Source organism: Chlamydotis macqueenii, chromosome 10, assembly GCF_036417535.1.
Source record: "Chlamydotis macqueenii isolate bChlMac1 chromosome 10, bChlMac1.mat, whole genome shotgun sequence".
Taxonomy (NCBI): Eukaryota; Metazoa; Chordata; class Aves; order Otidiformes; family Otididae; genus Chlamydotis; species Chlamydotis macqueenii.
Window position 1 is genome coordinate 1,905,167 of NC_141565.1, and position 20,857 is coordinate 1,926,023.

General features: G+C 40.6%; 1 protein-coding gene across 1 annotated transcript in view; it reads left to right on the plus strand.

Annotated features, from left to right (window-relative positions):
• Positions 1-20,857, plus strand: part of ACAD9 (acyl-CoA dehydrogenase family member 9) — a 23,013-nt gene continuing 2,156 nt past the window's right edge. The window contains exons 1-15 of the mRNA XM_086755263.1: positions 1-160; positions 1,755-1,848; positions 4,146-4,247; positions 7,287-7,393; positions 8,788-8,888; positions 9,924-10,002; positions 11,084-11,258; positions 11,782-11,855; positions 13,293-13,368; positions 14,073-14,143; positions 14,515-14,634; positions 15,454-15,582; positions 18,383-18,462; positions 19,044-19,170; positions 20,246-20,323. Of these exons, the coding sequence (XP_086611389.1) occupies positions 26-160; positions 1,755-1,848; positions 4,146-4,247; positions 7,287-7,393; positions 8,788-8,888; positions 9,924-10,002; positions 11,084-11,258; positions 11,782-11,855; positions 13,293-13,368; positions 14,073-14,143; positions 14,515-14,634; positions 15,454-15,582; positions 18,383-18,462; positions 19,044-19,170; positions 20,246-20,323 (1,548 nt within the window). The 5' untranslated portion in view covers positions 1-25. The remainder of the gene's footprint in view (positions 161-1,754; positions 1,849-4,145; positions 4,248-7,286; positions 7,394-8,787; positions 8,889-9,923; positions 10,003-11,083; positions 11,259-11,781; positions 11,856-13,292; positions 13,369-14,072; positions 14,144-14,514; positions 14,635-15,453; positions 15,583-18,382; positions 18,463-19,043; positions 19,171-20,245; positions 20,324-20,857) is intronic.

The window sequence follows — 20,857 nt, forward strand, 5'->3', positions numbered from 1 at the left end:
GGGCGGCGGGAGGGAGGTGGCGGCCATGAGCGCGGCCATGAGCGCGGGCATCCTGCTGCGCGCCCTGCGCGCCGCGCTGCCTGCGCCCGTGCGCCGCCTGCGCACCGCCGCGCCGCGCCCCGCCTTCGCCAAGGAGCTCTTCCTGGGGACGCTGCGGAAGGTGAGGGGCCCGTGGCGGGGTGGCGCTGCTCCGGCCTGAGGGGCGGCCCGCGGCGGTGGGGGGAGCGGGCTCCGCGCCCGGGCGGCAGCGATGCGGGGTTGCCGGCCGGTTGTTAAGCGGTGAGCGGCGCCCGGGTGCGGGCCTGGCTCCCGCCGCCCGTTACCGGCCGTAGCGAGCGGGGAGGATGTGGTAGGGCCGTGCAGCGCCCTGAAGGCCGTGCCGGTGCCACCGCGGCTCCCCGCTGCAGGCCGGGCCTGCTCGCTCTCCGGGGCCGCGCAGCTGGAGCTGGGTGAGGTGAATCGGCCTGGTTGCACCTGAGCGCGGTGTGGTTGTGAGTGCTCGCAACAGCCGGGCGCCGAAGGGCTGCTCCAAACCAGTCAGTCACCTGCTCCAAACCAGTCAGTCACCCGCTCTGACCCAGTCACCCGCTCTTGCAATCCTCGCAAATTCCCTGCAGAAACCCGCGTTGTCTGATTGCACTGGGCTCTGGGCATTGAACAACCGCACCCTGCAAGTCTTATGTCAGTTTATCCTCCGTACTCCAAGAAACAAGACTTGTTGTAAACTTCTGCTTACAGTTTTTAATAGGAAAGATTGAAGTTCTTGTTGTGTCTTGAGATGCCACTGCAAAAAGAAGTTACAAATTTGAGATATAACAATGTATTAAACCAGTCCAGGGTTTGGAGTATGCATTTATCAGAGATTACAGGGTTAGATAAACTTAAAGAAGGAGTAACTCAATTCACTGAAATTAGTTGAACAGTAAAGTCTCCCAGAACAGACCTTGTCAGGTAAAGTGTTATGACAGTTAGCGGTTGGACGCCATCACATTAAACCCCTGTTCATATGTGTCTGTTTTGTCCCCTCTCTCAAATGTCAATACAGCAGTTTTCTGAAAAACTGTAGCGTTTACTAGATCCTGAATTTTTGGAGCGGACATGATTCTTCAGACTAGCCTGAACGGTTTTGTTTGGCAGAGGTAGACTCTTCTACTTAAAAGGGGAAAGATGGTAAAAATTAGAAGCGTGCTTCTTGCCTAGCCTTTGACTGTGTTTGTTAGTTGCGTGGATTTCTTTATTTATTCAAGCCCATCAGGTCATACGGCTTCTAGTTTATGACCAGAATACCAGGGTGATGATAAGGAGCGGTATGGAACTCGCTCACCTTTGTACTAGTGACATTAAACAGGTGGAATGTGCTGTGTGTTTCCAAGGGGCAGGACTTGTGGGCCGAGGTGTGAAAACGTTGTAACAGGAAATTGCTTCTGATAGAAATTAAAAGTAACTATTTTCTTAATCACAAAATGGAATTACATTGACAAAATTCATGGTTGATGAAGAATTTTTGCATCCTTATAGTTCCTAAAATCTGTGTTTCTGCTTTTCAGGTAATACCTTCTGATTTGTTTTTAGTACATATTAAAGTTGAGTCCTGTGGATTTCATCAGATCAGGCTGTTTCTGTTTCTGAACATTTTCCACAATTCTTAATTTTGACAGTTTTTTAGAGTCTCGTATCTGAAAGGCGTATGTTCTTGAACTTTTAGTTCAGTTGCATGATTCATGCTTTTTTTTAAAAAATGCCTTTTGTTTTAGGAAGAAGTTTTCCCTTATCCAGAAATTAGCAATGAAGAACTAGAGGAGATCAACCAGTTTGTAGGACCTGTAGAAAAATTCTTCAATGAAGAAGGTATACTTATTAGTTTCTTATTCATGCAAGTGATTTAGCGGTTAAAAAATGGTTTAACCGTAGCAGTCGAATAAGATTATTATACTTCAAATGTTTATGTTATGCATTTATTGCTAGTCATACAGTGCTGCTGGTTCTATAGGCGTGTTCATTTATGACTTTTTTATGTGGAGTATTTGGATGTTGATGAGAAAACAGATCTTGAAAACAGGAAAAAAAAAGGAAGCAAAAGAATTCTGGGAGAGAGGTAGGATTTGAAATTGTTTTTAACAGAGTTGAATAATGCTATTTACAATTTCATATATTGTGAATTTTTTTTGAAACTTTTAAACTGTCCTACTGTAATAAAACTGGTTTTACAAAATTCAGCAGAGCTGTTCATGGATGATGACTCGTTGAGAAGCTATGAAAAATCAAAAGCATTTATTTTTTCAACATTAGAGATTCTGTTTGGGGAAAAAAGAGATTCTGTTTGGGAAAAGTCATGTTAGCCATAACCGTTCCAGATAAGGTTGCAAGGTGTTTCTGCTGTCACTGGTGCAATAGGTAAGACAATTCTAGAACAATTGTAGAAAATTGTGGTTTACAGACAGCAATTTGTGAGACAGTTAAGCGGTATCGTCTCATATCTCCCGCTGACAAAGATAGTAGGTCTATATTGCCAAACACTGCAGGAGTTTGAAGAAGCCTGTGATTGTCACAGATCACAATTTATGAGATCCAGGTAGTTTTAACTGTAAAATTATAGTGTTGCTCACTGACAGTAAATTAAGAATGTATGCAGGTTACATTTTTTCATTCTTTGCTCTGTTGGAGAACATCACTTATTGAGTAAATAACCTGATATTTAAGTGAGGAATAAGAATGTCAAAACTGAAGGTGGAAATTGCTCATCTTTGTTTGAATTCACAACTATTTCTGTTTAGTTATTGAGGTTAACTTAGGAGTGTGGTAAAAATAGGTTAGAAGAGCAGCCTTAAACAGTTAGAAACTTCATATGATTGGCACTGGGTAAGGGAATTCATCTCAGCAGAGTCATTACGAAGCTTGACAACGTCCAGACACCACGGATAGGTCTGTATGGGCATAATGGAGGAAGAGGTAAAAAAACACCTTTCTCTCCCCAGAACAGCTGGTGGCATACCACAAATACGTGTCTGATACTATGTAGCTAAAAACCAGCATGGGGAACAAAAGTGTTTTTTAAAATCCATTTTCTCTCTTAAAAGAGCATCAAATGGGGAAAGATGAGGAGAGGTTGTTCAGCAGGGCCTGGTGTGACAGAACAAGGGGTCATGGTTTTAAAATAGCGGGAGGTAGATTCAGATTGGATATTAGGAAAAGATTTTTTTACACTGAGGGTAGTGGAGAAACATTGGCCCAGGTTGCCCAGAGAGGTGGTGGATGCCCCATCCCTGGAAACATTCCAGGCCAGGTTGGCCGGGGCTCTGAGCGACCTGATCTGGTTGGAGATGTCCCTGCTCCTGGCAGGGGGGTTGGGCTGGGTGGGCTTTGAAGGTCCCTTCCCACCCAAACCATTCTGTGATTCTGTGATTCTAAATGTTTCATTGCCTCCCCCTATTATATTCCGTACAAAAGTTACAGGATCGTTTAACAGGGGTGAACGTGAGGTTTCTTTGGGAAAGCTCCATTGCTTTTGCAGAGTTTCTTCTTTTTGTGTACTTTTTGGAAGGATGGCTTGTGTTCCTTTTGCTGCAGCTTATGGCCTTCCTGAGCTGCCTGGTACGAGTCTGCAGAACAGCTCTTCTAATCCCGTAAGAATTTAAATAACTCACGAGAACGAAATTGTTGTAACTAACTCGCTTATGGACTTTTTTTTTTTAATCATGACCTAGACATAGTTCAGATAAGAAATCCTGGAAATACTTTGCTTATTCCAGTCATGGAATCTGCTGATATGCGCACATACGACCTGTACACATGGAAGTGTTTGAGAAAATGAAATGAAAACCAGATTTTCCCCACTTCCCAAGTCCTTTTCCTGTATATGTTGTGACTTTACAGCCATAATCGGTGTTCTTGGAACTCCATATTTTGACTTTGATGGTGTAACAAGGTGAGCTAATTAAGTAGTAACATTGTTCTCCAGAAACCAAACTGGGACTTTTTGTGTGAGTTACTTCTGTTCTTCAGGTCTGGGCTCTCAGACTGATAGCTAGCTTAGAGATCATGCGCATGCAGTGACCTTGGCTCTAATTTGAGAACACTGCAGTCTCAGAGATCTTTTCTGCACTAAGAAACACAGTTTTAAATTATAAAACCTTCTGTATTTGTAGTGGACTCTAAGAAGATTGATCAAGATGCAAAAATCCCACCTGAAACTTTAAAAGGACTGAAGGACTTGGGTCTCTTTGGCATGCAGATTCCAGAGGAATATGGTGAGTAAATGCTCACAAAAGAATAACCCAGTAGTCTATATTAAGTAGTGCATTTTGGGGTCTTACAGAATGTGTCTGTGCTATTCCACATGTAGTCATTTGACTTGGATGTCTAAATTAGGAGCTGAGGCTTCCCCCTAGTTACTGAGAGATGCAGGCACCAGGAGTGTCTGTGGACTGTGTAGAGTGCTCCGCATACTCTTCCCTGGGGCGCCTGAGTGAGATAACTAATTATAGATGGTGTAAAGTCCTCTTGGCATAGCGTTTTCCTTTTTGTTCTTTTTTTTGGATGCGGTAGAATAGCTTGACATTCTGCAGGACTTGCAGTTCTTGCTGGCGGTTCCTAAAACTATACTGGGTCCAAACCGCAGTGTCTCTTGGAACTGATCTGTCGCGGCTGTCACCTGTCACTGGCAGATTGGAATGTGTTTCACCATATAGAACTGTAAAAGTATAATGTCTGTTTATTAAAAATACAGCTTTGGTATAAAGTCTTTCCTATGCAATACTGAACAAAAGGTATATGTTTTAAGAGGACATCATAGTGCCAATTGAGATCAGGGACGCGAGTTGCTCAGTGGATTAACCCTTAAACTTGCAAAGGAATTTTCAATAAAATGTTGACCATATTCTTGGGCATAAAATAAAAATTGGGATTTAACCTAATATTTTACATGAAATTTATAAAGAAATTAGGTCATTGCATTGTCTGCTTTCTGTTATAAAAGGAGACTTTAAAGAGAACAACTGAGAAGAAGACAGAACTGTGTTTGACCATCTGCAGAAGATAGTTTCAGTGGGGAAGATACCTAATTTTTGAGTAGTGTGAAACAATATCTTTTTTTCAGTGATTACAGTAATATTGTATAAAGCTGGAGACATACTCAGCATTTACTTGGTGCTAAAGTAATACCCTATTTTCCATAGCATTTTTTGCTACACCTTTTTTGTTTATTGTGCTAGGCAACATAACCAGTGTTGCTGTGTTGCACTGATTGCAGTTCTTTGAATAAAGTGTGTTTATACAAATTCATTGAAGTATATTGGGCAACTTGCATGTATTGTAACATTACATGGTCTGTTGATTAATTAATGCTTTTGAAATGCATTTGAAATGGTATTAAATGTTTTTTATGCATATTCAGAACTAGGCAGGGTGATGTTGAGAATAAGACAGAAAGGAGTTTTGCAAGCTCTTTGAAGTTCTTCTCTTCAGGGTAGTGTCTGGGGAGGAGAAAGGTCTGGACAGAGCACCTTAACCCAGATGAGGAGAGAGAGGTATTTAAGAATTAGGAAATATATTGGCAGAAGACAGGAAGTCAATGTCCACTGAAAGGAGGTGCTGGAAGCGGAGAACAAAGGACTGAACTCAGAGCAGAGCATTAGAAAGTATCATGATATTGGAAGTGTAACTTACTATTGATTATTGAAATAATAATAATAATAACTTACTATTATTGATTATTGAAATAATTTCCCACTCAGTTTTGTTTTTTTTTTTTTTGAGAGTCTGAAAGGCAATGTATTTGACTTAGAAATCATACTTTAATAAAATGTTATGTTGTTCTGATCTTGTATAGTTTTGAAGCTTGTGAGGTAATTCTCAGCTTCCAGTTTGTAAAAGGTTGCAGTCCGTGCAGCATACTTGTAGAACGTCATAGTCCTGTTGTCTTGTAAACATGTGTGCTGCATAAAAAAACAGAAGATGGGAAGCTATCCCCTTACAATAAGCAAATGGAATAAATCATGGAATAATGGTCCTCTCTAATATGGGCATTGCTGGAATTGATATGTAGTCTCCAAGCTGAATGTTGAACCCAGCACCTCTGAGAAAGGGAAGAAGTAAGAGTGTATAGCTAGGAGGAGTGCGCGTTTAAATTCGTGTAAGCATGCTCTGAAGGAAAAGGGTGTAGGAGGCAGTGATATGAATTAATGGTATCGGGAGACTTGCTCCTGCATTTATTGGGTACGCATAAAATGGTAGGACTATTGAGACATCTGCTGAAATAAGGTGTTCATTGTCCTGACTTACACCGCTGTCCCACATGGGAAATTATTATCCTGGACACAAAATTATCTTGATTAGATAAAGTTCTTTATTCAGCAATGATACGCAAAATACTCTTAAATTACAGGGAGCAGGACTTCTACTCCTGATGACATAAAATTCTTGAACATTAGACTCATACAGATGCAGCTTTGATTTATCCTACTTCTGTTCTTTTCAGGCTCCTTACAATAGTCTCTGTATTTGCATCAGCAGATCACAAAATTTCTCCAAAAATGATGTGCTAGCATCAAGTTTGTTTCTTGATCTATTCACATATTTGTATTAAAGATATTTTTCAAGTGGTATATTTTATACTCCTTCAGTATCAGTCTGGAAGAAAGATTGGGAAACTTAATTTGTGGCAGTTTTGTTGTCTGTGTCATTTTCTGCCCCGTTTCCAGTGACACTGGGGGCAGCCCGGCTGTCTGTGTATCAATACCACCCAGCCCTCTCCTGAGGCTTGTCCAGCACCGCTCCCGCTGCTGCTTGGCCTGCAGCTGGGCAGCTGTAAAGCTGTGTCTGGGTTAATTGTCTGGCTTTGTAATGTAGCATTGGAAATGTCACCAAAAAATTCATTTTATCCTATAAGCACAGGAAATCCAACTGGAGCAATTTTCATAGCAAATCTTTTACCATTTTCACATACAGAGTGTTTTCAACAAGCTGTTTGCTACCATTTGATGGATTATGCTGTATTTGCTCTGTGCGTGCATGCTTGAACGCAAACACATCTGCTTTCTGAATAGAACAAAATTCAGCACAACCCATGCTTATTAGAAGTTACTGTTTTCAAAATGCGTTCTTCTGGCACCACTGCAGCAGTGTGGTACTTATTTGTGGGTGTATTGTATGCAGTCTACACTAAGATGCTCCCCAGTTAACTGTGGTGTATTCCTGATGTTTCTGTACTTGAAAGAAATTTTGGGGGTGCAGGGGGCAAGTTAAATTGTAAGGTATCTACTTAGAATAAAACGTAGTATTTGTTCCAGGTGGTCTTGGCCTATCGAATACCATGTATGCACGTCTGGGAGAAATCACTGCTTTAGATGGATCTATCGCAGTTACTCTGGCAGCTCATCAAGCTATTGGGCTTAAGGTAAGGCTCTTCTTTCATGTTAAGTAGTTCCACACAACTTGCGTAGAAAAAGTGAGGTGAAGTTTGTTTAAGTGTGACGTGTGAGTGTAACAAATAAGAATTACCAGCGAAGCGTAGATCAGGTGGAACATTCTGAGGTCAGGTTGATCATGCTCCCAGCACGCTCTGCCAGGGGCTCGGTGTAGGACCTCCAGGCAGCACGAAGACCAAATGTGAAGTACACAAGAAAATAATGAGTCTGGGAAACACCAAAATAATAATTCTTAGAAAAAAATACCTTAAATGATACCCTGTTTTTTAAATTGAGCAAACTCGATAAAAGTAGCTGGATTGAATATTGAAATAAATAAAATATCAGGGAGGGGCTAAAATTATGGGGAGGTGGGGCAGCCATGCAGAGAATTCAGAAAGATGCAACCTTTTCTAGCTGAATGAGGCTGCATATTGGGAGCTTAAAGAAGAAAACTTACCCAAGATCAATGTGCTATAGTAAGCACACGAATTTTAAACTCCCTTTCTGTTTGCTATAGCCTTAGGTATCTGCCTTTGAGTGTATGTTACAGTGGATGGATGGTAGTAGTCTGAAGCTTAAAAGAGCAGTAAGTGCGTTATAATGAGAAAAAACTCTTCCTGGAATTGAGCAGACAATGCTAATTTAAAAATACATATTTATTCCTCACCTTATTTAGAATTTCATTGTCTGTAGCACAGGGCTAGTGAGCTGGGGTGATCTGTAAAGCGGTCTGATGAGAGGCGTAGTGTGAGGCACAACTGCTGTCGCTCTCCTGCTGCGGCCACTCTGGGTCAGCTGGGGTTAAGACTAATTCTGTTGAGTAACTGTATCTTAACTATTTAACAACTATTTATCTTTATAATTTTTTTTTAATTTTGTTTGTCCTTTGTAAGAAACCTGCTGTAAAAAAATAAATACAGCAGAGAGAATTAAAATAAATGCAGTCTCACAAGAAGTTGTTGAATGCCTATGTAATGAAATAATTTGGAAGCTAAGTAAAGCATATGTTCTGTTCTCTGATTAGGAGCTTTCTGGGTTATTAAAATAAAATTATAGTGACAGTAATGAAGATATGACAAATTATAAAGGGAGGACTATCTCAGTGCATTTCAGAGCAATAATTAAGTCTTCACTTAAGCATAAATACAGTGAAGCCTTCCAGTCTTTACGATAAGGCATTTCCTGTGGGCATTTGTGCAGCTGTGTGATGGTGACTGACATAGTTCAATGTCTGGTAAATAATAATGTCCATGGTTTATTAAACTGTCTCTTGTTATGCGTAAAATTTGCAAACTGAGCTTCCTGGACTTGGCAAAGCTTGTCAGCTTTATTTCTTTTTACAGATTGATGCTGAAAAGTTTTCTATTAATTCTTTATTTAGGGAATCCTCATTGCTGGCACTGATGAGCAGAAAGCAAAGTACCTGCCTAGACTGGCGTCTGGGGAGCACATTGCAGCTTTCTGTCTCACTGAACCTGGAAGGTACTGGTTTTGTAATCATAAAGGCTTCAGAGAGCACCACACCACCTAAATGATTTTTTAGTTATTTTTGTCTTCATTATAGTGGTTGTTTGGTTAATATGTTAAATCTTTATTATTTAGTGCTTGTGACTTCAGTATATCGGGCAATTTTTTCTTTTTTTTAAAAAAGCTACACTTTAAATCATGTAATTTATCTTTCTCCAATGTGCTGTTTATGACAGTTTCCATGAAATCACTAACAGTTTTTCTTCTCATCCCAGGAATTCATCCACTTAATTTCTGGCATTACTGAATATGAATGGAAAGGATGCTTTGTGCTATGTTAGAAATAATGTGCTGTGACTGTTCTAGGATGCTTTCAATTCTTTTGCAAAATTATAAAAGCCTATCTTGAAGGAGCTACCAAAAATAACAGGAATAAATTCTGGTCTTTCCTTAGAGTTTAGAAAAGGCATCTTTGTAGCAGCAACTTCATTTTATAGATGAAGTTCTATTTATTATGTTTATTCATTGACTGTTGCTAATGTTGCAAATTCTGTTAACATAGAAGAGGTGCAGTTTTCTTAAAAACATACAGGCACATGGTTTACTGCAAACTGATTGAAGGACTGAGATCAGTTGAAGGTTTGAGGTTGAATCTTGCTTGCCCATACAAAACTATAGTTTGAAACTTGTCTGTTCTGAATTTTTGTCTGCTAGAATGACTTGCAATGAGCATTTGACTTCCTTGCTAATTTTCATGTTGAGATACCTCCCAGCCAGGAGGCATTCTGAACATTCTGGTCAGGTCGCAAGATTGGTAACAGACATGTTAAATCAGCAAAAATGTCCCCTCAGGTAACTTAAGAAGTAGATTTCTGTAGAGCTGTTGAATCTCTTAAGTTTCCTTCTCAGTTGAATACCAAAATTTATATACCACTATTTAATACAACTGTAAACGTTCCTTTTTAAAAGGATGAGAAGAGGGAAAAGATGTAGGGTTTTTTTTAAAGCATGTTTATTTCTTTAACCATTAGTAACTTGTTTGTCTTTTAGTGGAAGTGATGCTGCGTCCATCCAGACAAGAGCAACCCTCAGTGAAGATGGGAAATACTTCTTATTAAATGGCTCCAAGGTACCCACTCCCAGACTGCAAATGTGACAGGTTTTTGTTACAAGTTCATCTTCTGCAGCATTGCAATCAGTCGGTTTTGCTAAGTAAGAAGCGGTCTTGGCAGCTGCATCAGAATTTTGAGGTTTCCAAGCTGGTGGAGAATGACCATGTCAAAATGACAACCCATGTTGGTTTAGGGCCACAGAGAATAGAAAAGCACACTGATCAGGGAATAACCTTCACAAAACTCCTGGTAAGAAAGACAAGAAAAGCCACTCTTAAGTTTCCTTCTCTGTATCACCAGCTCATGGTGTTCAGCTTCAGGGAGGGTCACAGGGAGGGTCCTCCTCTGTGACAGCATAGGCAAAAAGAAACTAAAACTATGTTTTCCCCTCTCTTCATTCTTCATGCCGGATTTTGTAGGTTTTTTTTGAATTAAAACTCGACAGTAAATTTGAAATAAGGCTACTTGGAACATTTCTGCTAAAAGAAACAGTGGCAGAATAAAATCTTGAAGAAATGTAGAGGTGTAGTGGGTTCAACAACATTTGGTACAGGCTTGATCTGTAGTTGCTGAAATATTTGTCTGTGGTGTGAAGAGACCCAGCCTGTGGGAGAGGCCGTACGTATGTGGCCTGATTCAGAGAATTTCTCATCAGAGTTGAAATTCTTTTGGGCAAAGTGGGTCTACAGTCCGTATTAGCCTTGTATCCCTCACGTGCTGTAAGTAGCAGAATATGCAAGCTTTTGTGCAGGTGCACCATGGATTTGAATTTAATTCAAATCTATATTGCAACTTGTTTTTATAGTTTTATAGTAAACACCATTCTGTGGTCAGCACCATGGATTTGAATTTAATTCAAATCTATATTGCAACTTATTTTTATGGTTTTATAGTAAACTTACCATTCTGTGGTCAGCTTCCCTTGGAAATGGGTTCACAAGAGGCAAAACTAGTGGCAGAACATTCATGAGAATTTTAAGGGAAGAAGCAGCAATTTTTCACTGCTCTGTTTTATGCTGATCTCTTACAAAACATTTAAGATTTTGTGCTCACAAAATCAGAACAGATATATCTCTTATCTTTCCTCTCTCAAAACAGGTTTGGATATCAAACGGCGGCCTTGCTAATATTTTCACAGTATTTGCTAGGACTGAGGTTGTTGATAAAGATGGACAAGTAAAAGACAAAATCACTGCTTTCATTGTAGAGCGGGATTTTGGTGGAGTCACCCACGGGAAACCTGAGGATAAGTTAGGCATTCGAGGATCCAATAGTAAGAATCACTTAAAATTGTTAACAGAAATGGTTTTAGTATTTTAATGTTTTAATTTGTTTAGATCATCTGAATTCAGAGGCAAATCAATATCTATTCCATACAATAGCATAAGTCTCGTGTTTCTTTACCTAGCTTTTCCTGTGTGCCCTTCCTAATGCAGGAAGAAAATCCATGTGGTGTAATTCTTTTCTGCACATGTGACGCTTCCCTAACTGTGCAGTGAAAGAAATTACTCAGATGTTTGGACTGCTGTATCAGTTCCTTAAAATAGAGACAATACGATAGTTTTCTCCTTACAGAGTGTACATTAATTAGATTTTGAATATTTTACATCGGTACTTGATGTCGACTACAGTCTTTTCCCAAATTCTAACTTCTTTGGTAAAGCACATGTAATCCTGTCAGAAACAGTGCAGTAGGAAGACTTTACTTTTTGTTACAAAAAGAGTCAGTTATGTTCCTGAATGTCTGTTAAATATTTCTGCATAATAATTCAACACCTATTAACTCTGTGTTTCAGCCTGTGAAGTACATTTTGAAAACACAAAGGTGCCTATAGAGAATGTAATTGGAGAAGTAGGAGGGGGATTTAAGGTAAGCAGTCAAGAATAACTACTGATAATTTTTAAAAGCCTGAAGGAGACATCTTGATTTTTTTTTCCCGTCTAGTGAAGTTTCCTTATTGGTAGTATGAACGTTGCCAAACTGAACAACGCTTCAGTGGACTTCTCTGTTTACCTTGTGCGCTGTGTATTAATTGGCTTCATTGGCACACTGCACGAGCGTGCCATAATCTCAGCTTTGATGTCTGTCTGCTCAGTGCAGTTTTAGAGCTGGTTCTGCTGTCTGTTTGGCTTTTTAATGCTTTTCGTGGTATACTGTGCTCTTCAGAAAAAGGAGGAACTTTTTCAACAGACCTTCTGAATCGAATCAGGGAAATGTCTTCTGCTGTTTTCTACAGCCGGAATTGTGGGCTATGTAGAAAAGGGGAGAAAAATTGAGTGTAACAGGATGTGGTTCAGGGAAAGTCCAGATGCTATCCAAAGTCTCCTGGTTTTCCAGGGTTAATTACAGCACAAGAAAATCACAAGAGGAGTACATCGAAAAGCTGTCTGTGGGTCGGTTCCCTTCATTGCCTCAGAGAAGTGTGATGCCAATAAAGATAACGCTGTGCTGTTGTAACCTTTCTTCAAGAGGTGTGGATTGGCAAAACTGTTCTTAGTGATCCTCCTCAGTTTTCTTACTCCTTCTGTAGCAGGGAAGTCCAGACTTAAATGCTAAATAAAACAATTTTCCTTTATGTAGTAAACATAGCAAAAGATTATTTTTATAGTTTCTTCTTCAGATAATTATCACAAATTAAAATGAAGGAACAATGCTAAATTTCTTAACAGTCTTTGAAATGAGTCACCCATGTTTCTTTTGTTAGGAAACAAGAATACTAGATTTCAAAATCTACTTTTGTACATCGTTGATCTGTATTTTGTTTCTGCACCTTTCATTCTCATTCCCTGTTCTTGTGTGTTGCTGAAGGGTATCTGAAGCAGGAAAGCATCTGTTGCAGGTCAGCTGCAGAGATTTTTGTATTTGGCTGTTGTGTACACACACTGAGCAGTATTCTGTTTTTCTTCTCTGTCTGCTTCATAAACTTCAGGAGTGCTGTCTAGTTTGAACGTTGTTTGTGTAGTTGCAGATAAATACATTTTTATCTACATTTTACCTGAGTGTAGTTCAAATAGGGGATAACTTCCAGGTCACTGGATCATCGGTATCTGAAAATTGTACCAAAGATGAAATGGGATGCGGTAGGTCACCTTACAAGCCTAGTTTTGAAGCGTTATTGCTGGGATGCAGAATGCTGTGCTGAGCGATACGAGGGCGAGTGTCCCAAGACAGGAGGTGTGCGCCAGGGACGAGTGAAATCCAGGAATGCACTAGACCATGAAGCAAGGGGCAGTGACCATCATGACCTAAGGAGAAATTTTGTGGCAGAAACATTTGTGCCTAAAAAAATATTCATTTTCTTCACAGGTTGCCATGAACATCCTAAACAGTGGAAGATTTAGCATGGGCAGTGCATCTGCTGGAATGATTAAAAAATTGATAGGTGGGTGAGTTAGGTGCTCTGGATTGCTGGATGCCGTGCAAAAACCCTGCTCTCTGTAAGGTATAGAATGCAGTTAATTCAAAATAGAAACACAGGTCTTGATCATAACAACATCGCTATGTCAGTCATAACATGCTTTGAGTTCTTTAAAACACTAAAATTATTCTTATTTAACATTTTTATTAAAAGCCTGTAAAACACTGAATTTTTTTCAGTTCACAGAGTGGGAAGTTACTGCTTCCGTTGAATTTTTCTGAGGTGAAATATTCCTACCGAGAGAATAACCTACATCCTGTTCCTTTTAGAAGGTATCATCTCCCTAAAAATTTCCAGCTTGAATAGCTGGCTCAAGGCTTACACACAGCAATAAATAATAAAATTTATTTCTACCAATAGTTACCAAAAATAGTAACAGAAATCCCTCTAAAGTAATTAATTCACACTAAAATGTGCCTTCCCTAAGAGTACACAGGTTCACACCTCAGATTCTTCTTTAAAAACCTTTGGCACAGTGTTCCCAGAATGGATCAAGGTCGTTGTTTGAGGGTGTTTTTCACAAGCTGCTGCTCTGAAGCGGCGAGGGGTTCACTGTGTAGTGGCTGAAGTGTCCGAAACAGGGAATGGAAAGGCGCTACCAGCAGGAATGGTCTGGCACGGTTACGGTTCTGCTCTTCTGAGACACATTTTTTTTTTTTTTTTTTTAGAAATGACAGCAGAGTTTGCTTGTACCAGGAAACAATTCAATAAGAGACTGAGCGAATTTGGATTGATTCAGGTAATAAAACATGAGAAACCTAAATCTCTGTGCTTTGTGTTGACTAAGTGCAAGGACATACATTATGTTGGGGTTCTCCTGGCTGTACTGATTTAAAGAAATTGCTAGAGGTATTTAATTTGTGTAAACTTAGTGCAGACTTCTGTACACTGATCTTTTAAATGTCTGGAATGATAAATGTAATGGTTTGGGGTTTTTTTAGATTTTTTTCATGATTGTTTTGCAGTAGTACTTTTTATTAATTAGTATTTGATAATATGTTAAACGTACGATAATATGTTAAACGTACAACCCTGCTCTTAAGTTTCAGGGTTGACTGTGGGACTTTGTTTCTGAATTACTGTGTGATTCCTCGCATTACTGTTTGACAGGAGAAGTTTTGTTTTATGGCAGTGAAAGCATATGTCATGGAGAGTATGGCTTACCTCACTGCAGGAATGATGGACAGGCCGGGGTTTCCAGACTGCTCCGTGGAGGCAGCCATGGTCAAGGTAATTAATTTTACTGAAAGACTTGCCTGCGGCTTTAAGCTAATACAGAGTAACACCTCTCCTGTTTTCAGTCTACATTCCAGATTGCCGTGAGACTCAGGTATTATATTTAGACCCAATACAAATCCTCAGTTAGAGGAAAAAAGGTAGACATTACTGTTTTCTTTTACTCCCAACGTCCTGTTGATTACATCAGGTTCAGGCTTTTGTCACCATAGGAAACAAAAACTGCGTACAACAGATTTGGAGTATCAGGGTCCTCTTGACTTCTGGTTTTATGCAGCCTTACACGCTGGCAGTAGCAGAAAGACACTCAGTTATAACCCCAGCTGCTGAGCTGGCTTTAACTTGGAACTGGTTGCAAAATGTATTGTGAGAAAGAGCCAGGCCCTCTCTGCTGGAGCGTCCCTGTGAAGGCAGGGCTGCGGCGCGGGGCAGGGCTGGGTGCTGCTGGCTGGCAGCCGCCCTCGAGGAGAGCCCACGGGTTTTCAGCCCGTGTCGACAGTCCATTCCCGTGCAGGCAGTTCAAAAGAATTCGTGTTCCCGTGAATCTGGGGAGACATGAAGGGCTCCACCAACCAGCTGCAGCTGTTCTTTGGGTTTGTGGCTCCGACTCTCCCATGGGCATTTCCTTACGCAGACGTTTTTGTGGCTTGCAGGAAAGTATTTCAGTTTGACCAAAGCACACACCCTGAGCCATCAGGATACTGTTTGGGCAGGCTTTCAACAGGACTGTTGTCACGGCAGTGCAAAATACTGCAGCAACGTCGCATAGCTGTAGGAACGGGGCTCAGTGACTAAAATACTGTTCGTCGGCAGGTGTTCAGTTCTGAAGGCGCCTGGGCTTGCGTAAGCGAAGCACTGCAAATCCTTGGAGGCCTTGGCTATATGAAAGATTACCCCTATGAACGCTATCTCAGAGACACCAGGATCCTTCTGATTTTTGAGGCAAGTGTGAATAGACTGGTTTTACTGTAACTGAGATTCACTCTCTCATTCTGAAAACCTGAGCTGAAACCCAAGCACTGAGTTGAATAGGCCTTTACTTGTTTCGCTGTGAAGTCTGTCAGAGCTAGAATGAGACTGAAGAACTCATCTTGTTTACTTTGGAGATACGGATAGTTCTTTCCTGTAATAAAATAAGGTACGATGGCTTTTATACACTAACCAGAAAGTGTGAGTTGCAGTAGGAACTGGCACCAGCTTTGCCTCTGGAAAGAACTTACTCGTTACATGCGCGCGCACGATAGTAAATACTCGGTTTTATATATATCCTGGTAGTGTATATACAGTTTCTTCTTAAATATTTAGAAGCTTTCTGGATGTTTTCAACAAAATACGCAGCTGTTTTAAATACACTGTCATGAGAAAAAACAGTTCCAGTTGATGGCTTGGGTTTGTTGTTTTGAACAGACTAAAGGATTCTAAATTAGCATAAAAGCCTAAAACTATTTTAGTTGACAAAAGTAATTCATCAGTTTATGTTCAGTAACATATGCAGTTGTCATTGCATGCGCTGACTCACGAGGAGATCAGAGCGCTCTCCCTGCCTAAGCAAGAGCCTTATGAGAATGAAGTGGCCATCTTGCTTTGTATCGAGCATACGTTGAAACCCTTTTTGCTGCTTTTATTCTCCTGTGTCTGTACGAATGTATGTGATAGGATCTGATAAGAGATATGGGCAAAATTTTAGTTTTTAAACAGATTTCTCTAAAAGGGTTTTCATTTTTTAATTTTTGTGGCCAAGCTGCTCTGTTGGTGCCTAGACTCGAGTAACCTTTCCTCGTGTGTGCTTCTCACAAGTAAAGTAGGGAAACTCACAAAAGATTAATTTAGAAGTTTAACTTACTGATGTGCATTTATTTAAAATAAAAAATGTTGGTTGTGAAATTTATTCAGTCTCCAAGATGGATTATCAGGGAACATTCATCTGTATGCCCGAGTGAGGCTTCCAGCCTTGATTTTTCTTGATGGACCATTCAGAATGACCGTTTACGTCCTGGTGTCAAGACAGCAAAGACCTCAACTGCAAATTAGTGCAAGCAGGAATTTTCAAACTGCAGTTCAGTGCATAGCAGTCACCTAGCTGCTCTTGCAAATGTGTTTGTGATCTCGTGTGAGACTCAATTCCAATATTGATTAAAGGGGAAGACCAACCAACCTGAAAGGTCCTCCTCCTGCATCCTGTGGGGTTAGGTGTTTATGAGTCTGACATTCTGAATAGAAAAATCCGAGCCAGATGTGTGAGCCCTTCCTAGACTGGCTGAAGCAGACGCCCTTTCACATTGAACAGGTTATAGGGAGTCTTGTTTAAAAAACCAAACCCCCACGCCAGTGGGGTTCCTGTAATGCAGCTCATTTCTCACTGAGCCCAGCAGTTGCATGAAGTTACTCTTCTGCTAAAGCAAGAAGGGTGTGCTTACCTCGTCGTCTGTCTTCACCTGTCTATAAGGGCCCTGCAGGCAGGCCAGATACATGCAGTTTGCTGCAGCCAGGGACAGAGTACTCGTCCAGGATCTGTTTCTCTTGTCCAACCAAAAGGTGGGCTGTGCCGTGCCTGTGCCCCGTCAAGACTTCCCGCTTAGTGTCAGTACAGACCAGCGCTTTTTCTTTTACTTGTAGCCTCGTTGTCCCTTGGCCTGTCACTGGGTCGTTACAGGTTTGACACTGGTAGAATCACAGACTGGTTTGGGTGGGAAGGGACCGTTAAAGCCCACCCAGTCCAACCCCCCTGCACGGAGCAGGGACATCTCCAACCAGATCAGGTTGCTCAGAGCCCCAGCCAACCTGGCCTGGAATGTTTCCAGGGATGGGGCATCCACCAGCTCTCTGGGCAAGTAGATCTGATGTAGTACTCCAGGTGCTTTCCCTCTCTGACCAGCCTTCTGTGTTTTGATCTTTATTCTTCAGCTGTCTCTATTAAAACAATCCTACAACAGATTCCCAGACATCAAATTGTACAGTATCATCTTCATTCCTTGGTCTGTATTTGCTTTCCAAACAGGCACACTGAGCAGTTTTACAACTATTTAAATGTTTCTTTACTGGAACAGTCCAGACCTTTTTACTCAAAATGCATTTAGTCTGGTTTCTTTTTCATTATGATACATAAGTAAGTATGTTTAATAATGAGAGACTCAACTTCTTCTCAGCTAAATGGAATCAGAATTCATAATTGAGGTAAAGCAGAAGATATCAAACATTTATGGGTGGATGAATCTTTTAATACTAGAGCAACAGAAAGGGAAGACTGGCAGACAGACCTGCTTAGAAAACATTAATGTTGTAAACTGTATGTAAGTAAATAGTTAGCTAAAGATCCTGTCTTCCAAATTATACATATACTTCTTTAAAAAAAATGTTAATAGAGTGTTTCATTTTTGTTGCTTGGTTCCGGTATCCCTGACCCTCTGCAGCCCTGCGTCCTCCCCTCCTTCTCTTCGCTTAGGCAGACTCAGCTGGGGCGTAAGCGCACTTTCCTTACGAGTGGTGATCATCTCTTGTCTTATGTAGAGCTCTCAAAAGAAAAGAATTTTATCCCACAAAAGTCCAAATGTATTCTAGAACATTTAAAGGAAAAGCGCAGTGCGTAAGTTATTTAGCCATTAAAAGCAGTTTTGGGGGAAGGAAGGAGGAAAGTATAGAAAATGTTAGCACACCATATCTGTATTTTTGAAATACTAAAAAAATACTTTGTACTTGATACTGACTTCACCTTTTTTTTTTTTTTTTTTTTTTTTTTTTACAGGGAACAAATGAAATTCTGCGAATGTATATTGCTTTGACGGGTATGCAATACGCAGGGAAAATCTTAACGGACAAAATTAAGTAAGTATGTTCTTATTTATTGTTAATAGTTTTTAATAAACAGAATCTGATAACTGCTGAAGTACAGATAAGAAGGCAGGCTGTAAGAAAAAGACTGCAGTATTTTTATTCAGTGTTACGGGGGGGTGGTTTTGTGTGGGGTTTTTCTTTTTTCTTTTTTTTTGATTGGATGTTTTATAGCTTTAGGAATCTTGGCCTTATTGTATTTTATCTTACAATTTCAACTTCTGTAAAATTCTTTCTTACAAGACCAGTAATTAAAATTTTTGTAACTAACTAACTTAAGATTTTATAACAAGGTTTTTACGGATAAGACAGCATATTGAATACATACAGTGGTCTCTCTCTGGAACTATTGTATTTTTTGAGAGGAACTGAAGATGAGCCACGCCGTATACTTTTAAGGCCGCATAATTATTCTCCAGACCACATTAAAATGGAACAAAGGCTGGATGATTCATGGACAAACTGCAGGTGTTGTGGTGAAGCATTGAGACTTTCAGCTGTTAGCTGGAGCTCCTGAAACTTCCCTTGCAAAGCAGGAAGTGGCCTTTAACAGCTGTTGTTTACCCACATTTTAGAGAAATCAAGAAAGGAAACGTGGGCGTGGCGCTGGGGGAGTTTCTAAACAAATTACGGGATTCGATGGGCAGAAGAGTGGATTACGGGCTGGTTGGCGATCGCGGAGTGGTGCATCCCAGCCTCCAGGTAAGGGGAGGGGCACACAGTGCTCTGATCAGAGCCTGGCACTGGGCTTTCATACTTGATTCCCTCACTGCTCGTCACAACTCCGGATCCTGTTTAGGCAGAACAAAGTGAATCTTGGGAATGGTGAGATTTACAAATTTAAGCAGACATTGATAGCATTTCAGGGGTAAGGACTGACTTAGTTGTAGCCAGCTATTTATTATAAAGAAAGATACATATCAAGGTAAAACGAAGGCAGCTTTAATTCTGTATTTATACCAAATCCAGGTTTATCTCCATTTTAGTAATCCATTGAGCCTTCACAGTATTAAAGGCTTTGTTTGTGATGGTCTGTTGCTGCCCTTCATCGTAAGCTCAGTTACAAATCACAGGGTTTTGTTTTTCTTTTTCCTGTTTTATAGTATAACAGTTTTAGGTAAGAATTGCTGTGGGATATATAGACAGATAGATAGATAGATACACACACACCCACCCCCCACACACTTGCTTAATCACTTGGTAAGTAATTTTTTCATGACCAAAGATGAACGTTCTGTTAATAGAAAAATTATAAGGTGTTTTTTTTGGTTTTTTTTTGTTTTTTTTTTTTTTTTTTGGTTTGTTGGGTTTTTTGGGTGGTGGTGGTGTGTTTTTTTGTTTTTTGGTTTTTTTTTTGGTTTGGGTTTGTGGTTCCCCTGCCCTCCGATGTTTTGTTAGCAATTTTAAAAAAAAAAAAAGGGTAACAAAATTATTTTTCCTGTTCTGTCAGCATAGCTGTCCTCCAGGTCAGCTGTTTCAGGCACACAGGTACGGGGATTTGCTAGCAGGAGTTGCTCATCCTGCTCCTGCAGCCAGACCACAGAGGCCCGGGGCCGTGTGGGCAGAGCAGCCGCTTGCTCAGGCAGAAGCTGGTGTCGCCCAAGATCTTGGTTACCGGCTGGGCAGCCCAGGAGTAGCACGTACTGCCCGTAGGTGCTTCCTGGTCAGATCCGTGGTGTGCAGCTTAAAAAGTCTCTGCTTCAAGGGGATGGAAGGTGCGTGGTTTTTCCCCTTAGACGACTGCTCAAATTGTTGTATTTTCTGTTTTATCTTACAGGAAAGTGGCAAGAAACTTGAAGAAAACATTTATTATTTTGGCACCACAGTGAGAGGCCTGCTAACTAGGTTTGGCAAGGTAACCATTATTTTTTCTCTTGTCCAGCCATCTCGGTGCAATAGTTGTTTTCTCCCACCTCTGCAAGCACAAATCTGCCTGCTGCAGTGACTGTTAAGTATTTTGCTGTGAGCAGTCACTGGAAGCCACGTCTCTGTTGCCAAAGGAAGAGCTGTACCAGCCGTTGTGAATGTGTGCTGTCCATCCATCTTGTACAGCACACAGGTCCATCGTTGTGCCACGCAAACTGATGTAGTTAAATAGGAGAACTGAACTTGGAATACTCTGGATTTTCCATTTTATTACAGTTAATCTGATGCATTCTGAGTGCTTATCAGATTAGGCCCTGCCACATTCCACCCTAACTAAGACATCTTTTGAACAGGCTTAATAAGGTTGGTACTTGAATTTCCTTGGGTTTGGCATTTACCAAAGTGGTTTGAAGACATAGCAATTCTACTGTCGGCTGCAGCCAGACAGACTATTAAAAGGTGGAACATACTTAATCCAAAACCTAGTAGTTTAAACACAGTTAGTTAATCCAAAATGGTTAAA